Here is a 9,787-nt window from a genome sequence, read left to right as displayed (position 1 = left end):
CTGCTGGGACAGCTCTTCGTTCTTTTGCTTTTCAACTTTGTATCCCATTGCCTTTCATCTTTGTATTTCCAAAACTAACTACTGTGTGATGCTTGTTGTTTCCTTATATGTTCTTCTTGAAAAGAGGATTTTCCGTGAATTCCTTGGAAGGTGGGACTAATACATGCTAAAGAATTCCTCTGATGTAGAAGTCCATTGCGCCATTTTTCGTTTGGGTTGCTTGAGTACTGCAACTGCTAAGAAATGTTGGGAAGCTTCTTCGAGAGGGAGGTTGGGAATTTAAAGGGATGAATTTCAAGAATATTTCAAATGGGTAATGTTATTTGTCTATTCAATACAAATCAATTTTTGGTTTGGGTTGCTTGTCCTTGCAATTGTTTTCAAGTTTCTACCCATACGGTTGTTTTCAATTCTCTATAACGGGGATGTATCCCAATTTTGGGTTGCACAAAAATTATAGGGGTGTTTTGATCATGGAAGTAATGGGCTCACTTTACTTTTGCCGTCTCATATTTTCCCATGGTAAAAATGTATGCATCCATCATATAAGTGTGAACCTTTCTTTGGTAATTTGGAAGTAAGAAACTACTGGATTTAACAAGAGTGTGGAGAAGAATTGCTATGAAAAAAAAATATAATGTGAAATAACACTATCACAGAACAGTGAAAGAAAATCAAGAATACCAAAGAAAGGTTCACAAGTGGTATCAAAGCAAGGTGTTCGAATGGAATACCGGTTTGTTCTTGGAGTTGCTTTGAGGGGATATCGAAGTTGGAATGCCGGTTTGTTCTTTGATACCACTTGTGAACCTTTCTTTGGTAATTTGGAAGAAAGAAACTATTGGATTTAACAAGATACTGTTGCCTTCACGTTTTGCACAGTGCATTGACGTTCCAAAATTCTTTTGTTGCATAGCATATTATCTCTCTTGTTAATTCCAATAGTGTTTCTTCTTCAAGAATACCAATAAGAACCCCTTAATACATTTACAAGGAAGTCCATGTGGTGGCCTTACAGGAGGCGTTTGGATCTACGGATAAAATCCATAAAAAGTAATACTCCATTGAGAAAAAGATACTCAATGGTCCAGTAGGTTTGAAATTTTCCCTGCAAATAGGTAAAAAGTTTAATTTTGAAAAGAAAAATATATGAAAAATAAGTTTAGAAAATGCTTGAAGAATCTTTTTCCATGGAAAAAAATCCAATACAAAATTTCCATGCATACAAATACCCCCATGGTGCCTCATCTCTAAATGCGGGTACAGTTTTGGTACACAGAATCTCTGATTTAGATTTCATTCTTTATTAATACAATCTTTGAGTGACCATGATTAAGAGAAAGCCAAGAGGGTAAACTCCAAGACGAAAGGAACAACACAATTAAAAATTTGAACTTTAGTAAAAAAACTACGAGTAGTTTAACACTTTCACAAAAGCTTTTGATTAAAAGAAGCACAACTTGCTTACATCGCTTTTGAGTTTGTTTTTTCAGTTTTTGTCTAGTCGAGAGAAGGAGAGGTTTGCTTATTTTGCTCATATCAAGCAGTTTTCTAATTGGGTGATCATTAACAGAGAGAGAGAGAGAGAGAGTGAGAGTGAGTAATTACGAATACCAAGGAATCCACTCGAATTTCGGATACATGCTTAATATGTTATGCTCAAACAAGACAAGTTTAAGATAGAGAGAGAGAGAGAGAGTAATTACGAATACCAAGGAATCCACTCGAATTTTGGATATATGCTTAATATGTTATGCTCAAACAAAACAAGTTTAATCCTAACAGTTCGAGAGCTCAAGTTTTCCCTTCTCCATCCCTCTGCTTTCCTTTCTTTGATTTGATTTGCTGAGGAAGAGAGCATCTGCATCTAAACGCATTTAATATTAAGTCGACTCAGATGAGTCCATGATTGGATGAGTTCTTTATTAACTCTGGTTAAAGGAGTTTATAATTGAATTAATAGGGCTATAATTGAGTCAACTTGGGGGGGGGGGGAGGGGGGGGGGGGGGGCGCGGCGGTGGAGGCGGCGTCTTACTAACTTTTTGAAATAATTTATGCAACGCATACACTGGTAAATGTAACACTGGCCTACATTCTTCCTTTTAGCCGTAAAACACTTTTTTTGTTGTAGTGATAAAAGGGATTTTGCAAGTCATTGGGGGCGTGGCCACCGCACGCTATATGTCCCTCCGCCTCCACACTCCCTTGTTTCAATAGTGGCAGTCCTATCTTTACTTTGTACATTTCTAGTTAGCTTAGAGGATGTTACAAATCCCAATATACTCCCAACAACCAATAAGGGGTTAATAAGCAGGGAGTGTAATTAACAAAACAAGGGAGTGCACATAAGAATACCATTCAAATATACATTAATGCCAGTATTTTAGCTGGGTTGCTCTTAACTTGATATTTTCTCAACTTAAAAAAAAAGAAACCAACCACAAACTAACTTCTGATTTACTTTTAAAAGGTTCCTAGAGAAACAGTCTTCACACACAAAAAAAAAAAAAAAAAAAAACTTTATTAAAATGGTATTTGCTCTATGGTATGGAATTCTAACAAACAAGAATCCTATGCACTGGGAATCGAATACAACGAAATATAGAAAAAAAAGAGAATAAAAAACATATTTCTTTCATACACTGGGTACATGTCATTCAAGATGAAACAAAATGGAATAGAAAGAAGGCAAATGCTTTCTCAATCTGTCCCCAACTTTCTTCTCATTTCCTCTCTGTTTCCAAATCAAATATAAGGTTGGTCGACCTGGGCTGTTCTGGGTCGCCTCAAAAGAGGTTCTGATGATGACGAAGATGATGATGAGCGATCAGCCTCTCCTAAAGATGTAGGAAGGAACTTTCTTTTGTGGGTTCCTTTCTCTTCCTCTCCCTGTTCTCCCCCTCTCTTTATATAACTTTTCAAACGTTTCACGTCTGATAGCTTTACCGGTTTCATTATAAATTCCTCAGCTCCTTCCTCTAGACATCTGTTTTCATGCATTGACAGTAAATTTTAATCAAATCTAGAAGCTTAATACCTTTAAGAGATTATTAAAGTATAAAAGATTAAATAACGCCATCTCCAATAGCTTAAGCTTTTGGAGTAATTGGTTGTTTCACAAAATTGCTATCCGATAATTAATATATTGAGATTTTTTAATAGGTAAACAAAATTTAATGTTTTATTTCTGTACAAAGAATTTACTATTAGGATGGATAAAACACAAAACATGCGGTAACTATAAATTTTTTACAGAAGTATTCATAAAAAAAAAAGTAGATGAAAGAGAATCATACTCATATTTAATTGGAAAATCTAAAACCTGGGTGGCAATTAGCAAGGTCCAACATATTCAAGATCATATAAATGTAAATTGTCCTATAATCTCTATAAGAATTCTTAAAACCTAACCTAATAAATGAAAATTTGTTTACAGCTATTAAAAATGCACAGTAAAGGCCTCTTTTTTTACATAAATAAAAAAAAAAGGACACAGGGGGTGTTGTTTTCTTGTTTCCAATAAAATAGGGATGTCCTCACTACAGAACAAAACAAAAAGGGGTGTACCTATCAAACTAAAGTCTGTATCCCCAAATTGAAAGGGAAATAGTTGAGATTCCAAAAGAAAGCAGTAGAGGCAGACACAGCACACGATTCAGATGACAGAAATCGGAATATCTAATACATGTCCTTTCATTTCATTCATCATTCATTCATCACCTTTCCTTCTTTACTAATTATAAAAGTAGTGCAGTGCTTTAGCTCAGTACATTTTCCCCTTTAAGAAAGAAAGACAAAACAAGGGGGGCTCACCTCTCACACCCATCTTTTCTCAAAGATTTCCATGGAAATAAGTTGTAATTTTCCTCTACTATGGCTTGCTAGAAAATTACAATTCCGGCCCCAAATGGGACAAAAAAAAATAAAAATTGCAAACAACAGTGTCAATGAGAATTGCTAAGAATACTCCCCCGCTACTCGCAATACAAGTCCTCCAAATGGCAACAGTGGAAAAAAGCCTACAAGCCAATTTTCTAATTAAAGTTGTAGATCATCAGCACCCAGAATCGTCTACTGGGAGCCCACTAGATCAACAGCCCTGATCACGCATAGCCCTTCTTCATATATTTTTTCCAACTTTTTCTTTAAAACAGTTGTTTCAACAGTAAATAAGGATTAGGCAAATACTCAGCACCTATCAATAAGAAAGAGGGAGTAAATATCAACTCCCAACAGAACAGAGAATAGGATACATCATGAGGAGAGGCGTGCTTCCCCTACCAATGACGACCTGGACCCAACCAATTGAATGGGAAGTGGGTGTAAATATCAAGACCTAAACATCGTATTCAGTTTGCTTTTAAGTTTTAACACACCAATTTTAATTTTTAAGCTACCAATCGATGAAATTTTTTACCATGATTCGTATACGTGTCCGCTTTTTTACCATGTTATAATCATAAAACAGTACTATCAATAAGAAAAGAAGAAAAAGACTCGATTACCTATCGATTCTAGCCGACACGTTTTCCGACGACATGATCACAACCGGTATCTCTTTGAAAGCAGAGGATTCCTGTTACCAAATAAAAATAGGTTCACTATCCGCCAAAATTACGATAATGACGAAATTAATCTGAACAGATTGCATCTATTCCACCCGTTTATATGTTCATTTTTGCCTAATAAAGAGGGGCATTTCTGTACATTAGACGTAAAAGACAATCTCCTTTCAATTTTTATTTTTATTTTTTTTTTAAGAAGAAGAAGAAGAAAACAAACCTTGATCTTCTTGAGCAGCTCATATCCAGACATTCCAGGCATACAATAATCGGTAACAATCATGTTCACCTTCAAACCCTAAAAATAACCCAAAACCCAGAAAAAAAAATCCATGAGAATTCAAATAACATGTAATAATAATAATAAATCCATCTTGAAGTCGAATCCTGTTCTTACATCGAACCCAACAGAGCCCTTTTCTCCATCCAAACCAAGGAATTGCAGAGCCCTCGTTCCACTATCAACCGTAGTCACTATAAAAAGGATAAAAAAAAAAAACATAATGATTAAGAAATTGAAAGAGAGAGAAACAAAATAGCCAAAATGAGACGGGCACCTTTATATGCTGAGATCTTCAACAACCGTTCGATGACCTTACGATCGATGAGACTATCATCGACGGCTAGAACGTGGAGTTGTTGAGGTGGGCCCGGAGAAGAAGAGCAGTCTTCAACCATGTCTGGCCTCTGTCGCCGGGAAAAAAAGCCGTGTTTAGTCATTCAGAAGAAGATTAATCGATTTCTCTGTTTTCTTCAAAATGGGTAAGAAGAGCAGATTAATCGATTTTTCTGTTTTCTTCACAATGGGTAGGAGCATCTATGCCCTTCATTTTATACGGTCTTTCTCTAAATCTTCTCTTTATTTTGTAAATCTGCTTTTTTCAAGCTCCACGATATTCTGGGCCCACCTTAGGACGATACGCAAATCCAACCGAATTTTCTCTCCCCCCTCTTGTCTCTTTCATATCAACCAGTTTTCAATCTGATATCTCGGAAATATGTTTGAAAAATTCAGTGCCCAGGCCAAAACTATCCTTCTAAATTCTAATTCAACACTGCTAAGGAAACCGACATTATCAAATGTTTTGCATATGGACTCTACTCTTCAAAACAACAAAAGTAAGATACGACACGAAATCCCACTGAGTAGTCCATGTTCAAGTTGGTGTTCCACGGGCTTCTTGTTAGTCCTCTGATCAGAAATAATTTATGATCCTATGGTCCGAAATATGTCCATAGATCCTGGGATTGTATGTTAAAAAATTTGAACAGGGATATCTTTTATTCTCGTTTACCCCTTAACCCTGATAGGTGAAAGTGCAGGTGCTAGAGTAAGCAGGAACCGGGATTATTATATGACATTTTAAAACCAGGATTCTAATATCCCCAAAATGGTAATATTTGGAATTCAATAGATCATACCGATAAGGAGTGGACCAATCGTTGTAGGTTTGACTTTTGAGTAGTGATTTCATGATTGAGCTGACTTTGAGTTAGAAGTCAGCTGGGAGGATAATTGACCCATTTTTCTAAGTTAAGAATTGTATGTTAAAAGTCCACTCTTCTCTAAAATAATTCTAATTAGGGGGCATCTCTATCATTTGAATTAAAATATTTGTAACTCTTTTTCTCCCGCACATTTTCTGGTTACAACAAAAGGTTTGTTGTTAAGGTCTTCTGGTTGAAACCATTAAGTAAAACATTTTAATAGGTTTTTAAAATTACATTCCCTAAGATCGTCTCCTTTCTTCTTCTTTAAATATGAAGTAACGAATACGAGACCACATTCAAATGTATCCTCACTCTGATCTTTCATCTCTCAAACACTTTGCATTCTCTATGTCAAGGCAAGCACCACCGAGATTAAGTGTAATCACAAGGCATCCGAGCTGCGTGAGTGCACACCTTGGCTCATAGTCCTTGTATTCTTGAGGCATATGTCGGAGTACGCATATGCACTCTTGATTCGTCATATGTCGGGGGATATTTTATTTTGGACATCACTTTAGCCCTGTTCAATGCTCTGGACTCAACCGATTTGTCAGACTATTTGCTCTCTCTCACAAGCATCCATACTCCATGAACTTCTAATTCATTGCTAATAACACTCTTCGTATGACCATGGTCCTCACTACTTTTAGCAATCTGGATTCTGGACTAAGACGGGTAAAAGAGGCGGGATGAATGGAGAGGCAGGGTTCGACTTTCGAGGATGAGAGCGAGTGAGGTAGGGACTTTTTTGCCGATAACATTTCCCTCTTTTTGTCTTTCCATCTATTTGAACATTTTTTTACTACTTTTTAACCCAATATCATATTAAACTCGATCGAATTTTTACCATCTCGTTTTGTGCCGAATAGGAGTGCAACACTAGGGGTGTTCATATTCAGTTATAACTGAAAAACCGAACCGAACCGAATTGGTTCGGTCGGTTCGGTTCGGTTTTTTTCCTTTTCGGTTCGGTTTCGGTTTTTTGTTTGTTGGAAATTTGGTTATTCGGTGTCGGTTTCAGTTATCTCAAAAAAAAAAAATTGGTTAACCGAAATTATGATAAAAACCATTATTTTTTCAAAAAAAAAAAGTGCTATATGAGCACTCCGTGGGATGATCAAAACCGTCCATTTGATTGATCACAACTTAATTAGGTTATGCTCAAAAAATCATTTCGATTGGATGAGCCTAGCCCTCCGATCGAAACCGAGATTTTGCTTTTTTCCCTCTTTTTCTCCCACTATTCGGTTATTCGGTTATAACCGAAAAACCGAATTTTTAATCGGTTTGGTTTTGGTTCGATTTTTACAAATTTCGATTCAATTTCGGTTATTTTAGTTCGGTTATAACCGAATAACAACCCCTATGCAACACAGACCGGCCCGACACAAGGAACCATCTACTCAACCCGAATCCGACCTGACCCGAGCCGAGTTCCAACCCGATGAGGTTCAACCCGATCCAAACCAAGGAAACCATTTTTTCAATCATGAACCGACCCAACATGACTTCCAGCCTTACCCAACCTGAGTTTTTAAGCTTACCCAAAACTAAAAATTTTAAAAAGTCAGGTTTCACTCGGGTCAGGTGACCTGAGCCGAACAGTCAACCTGAACCCCAACCGAAGTCAACCCGGGTCAGGAAAACCCAACTCGAATCCGAACTGCACCCAACCCAACACAACCAGACTTTTTTTCGGGTTCAAGGTTGCACCCCTCTCCGAATCACGGTTTGCTATGCTTACAAAAATTTAAAAAAAAAGGTAGAAGATATTTTCTTTTTGTCAAAAAATAAAAATAAAAAAATAAAACACGTTGCCGGGATTTCGGTGGATCTTTCGGAGACAAGCGAACCAAAAAAATCGGTCAAGATATCGCGATAATGTCGGATTCCCTGAAATGTGTTGATCGCGAGTCTTGACGCATCCACATTTACTCGAACACGAAGCCGTCATATCCCGCTCGACACGACATTACCTCGTCGATGTATGGGTTATTTCCTTTCTTCATTGGCTCGGAAAGGAAACCGGGAACCACCTCCTGCCGGTAATTTGACCCCCTACATGGCCTTTTCCCTTCTCGTACGGAGAAGTAAAGCTCCGGTAGCACATATAGATAGAATATGTCCCCCGAGTCTTGTGTTTGTCGCGATTCAAAGGGAGCATATAAGATCGAGTTAGTCCAGCGTCAAAGGAAAAGGACGAGTGAGATTTGAATTCTCCACGCGAAATCTTTGGTGGGTCCCATCGCTTTTAATTGTAGTATTTGGGGGACCATCTTAGCTTCTCTTATTTCTGCATCATTCTCCATTCTCTCTCATAAATCAAATCTTGGAGATCGCTTTAATTTGTCTTTGTAAGATTTTCCAATGAAAGCATCACCTTATTCTTGACTTGTTGATTTCTTGGTCTCCTTTGTGGGGCCCACGCGTTTGCTGATTAGGGCCACTGATCTGGGCCCCACTTGATTATACTGTCCTGTCAACTCAATTAAGACTTTGCAACTATTATCATTCATGAATCCACTGCCACTTGTACACCAATTGGGTCCTTAAATATTGTTTGCAAGCATAAGTCGGGCCCATTGACCTTGATCCCACAGGATAATTCTATACCTTTGATCAACCATGATCTAGTTTTTAGACCGTTTGATTTTTGTAAGCCTTGAATACAATTTTTGGGTCCCATTGGAGGGACATGTGCGTGAAATCAAGACCGTTGATCTTGTAGAACATCATGAGGTGACCCACATAGTCTTGTCCCATCCCGAGCGGGCATCCAATATAAAGAGATAAATGCTTATACAAATCCATGGTTTAGGTTTTCTTGGTGTAACGCAAAACAAGGCATTATGGATCAAGGCCAAGGGATTAGAATTACATAATCAAGGAGTTCTCAACGGCTTCTTTTCTGTTCAACTTGGCCAAGTTCTTTTGGAGCTCAGATTTCCCTATCAAATCAATCAAAATACCTTCAACTCGCTTAAGTTATGACCACATCAACCATTAACTCGTCAGAGTAAGTTTGAAAATTGGTTTGAATTGCTATTGGTCTTTGGTGCTAGAGGGTCCAACTTAATCAATGCTTTGGGTGCTAGAAACCATATTTGTGTTAGTTACAAGCATCAAGGTTTCATGCTTAAGTTTCAATCACGAAAGAAATAAATAAATAAAAAAAGATGGTTTCAAATGAAAATTTCGGTATGTGTTTCGATCCGTATGAAAACATAATAATGGACATTTAAGATTTAACTCCAGGAAATACTAGAATAAGCACAAAGAGACCGAGAGTGCGACCGACGGAGAGCCCAACAATAAGAATGTGCTATGTGTGCCAAAAAAAAAAAAAAAACCCATTTGTTCGGTCCCCTTCTCGGCCGTACTCTCTGTCTCCCTAGCATTACTCAAAAACTATCATCCATAATAGTTAAACAATATCGAACACAAAGTGACATGTGATATCACACGTCTGATAATTCAGAACACAACGCATTTCACATATAATTAATAAAAATATTTATACATAATGCATACACGTACTTGTATAATATTCTATTGATAAACTAATGGTATTGGTTTCGTTATGTGTTTTAGTTTCGGCATGTGTCTCAGCATTTTGGTCATTTCATTTCATGTTAGTTTCGGTGAAAAATTTAAAACTATGATTGACATTTGAGCCAACTACAAATAGGCACGAGTTTTGGACGAAAAACAGGGAATTTGACTGCAGGGTCTT

The 9,787-nt window shown here is 37.3% G+C and overlaps 1 protein-coding gene across 1 annotated transcript; it reads right to left on the bottom strand.

Annotated features, from left to right (window-relative positions):
- Window positions 1–2,489: 2,489 nt before the first annotated feature.
- On the bottom strand, window positions 2,490–5,584 carry LOC143878266 (two-component response regulator ORR3-like). Its single transcript, XM_077380562.1, has 5 exons — window positions 5,121–5,584; window positions 4,961–5,037; window positions 4,784–4,861; window positions 4,507–4,577; window positions 2,490–2,987 (listed from the first exon to the last, which is right to left on the bottom strand). The coding sequence occupies exons 1-5, from the start codon at window positions 5,281–5,283 to the stop codon at window positions 2,747–2,749; spliced, it is 630 nt and encodes a 209-aa protein (XP_077236677.1). The 5' UTR covers window positions 5,284–5,584; the 3' UTR covers window positions 2,490–2,746.
- Window positions 5,585–9,787: the final 4,203 nt, after the last annotated feature.

The sequence above is a fragment of the Tasmannia lanceolata genome, unplaced genomic scaffold, assembly GCF_043159265.1.
Source record: "Tasmannia lanceolata isolate RefF3 unplaced genomic scaffold, GAP_Taslan_0.1 ptg000006l, whole genome shotgun sequence".
Classification (NCBI taxonomy): Eukaryota; Viridiplantae; Streptophyta; class Magnoliopsida; order Canellales; family Winteraceae; genus Tasmannia; species Tasmannia lanceolata.
The sequence above is the reverse complement of the archived record's forward strand: the minus strand, read 5'-3'. Positions and strand labels throughout refer to the sequence as shown.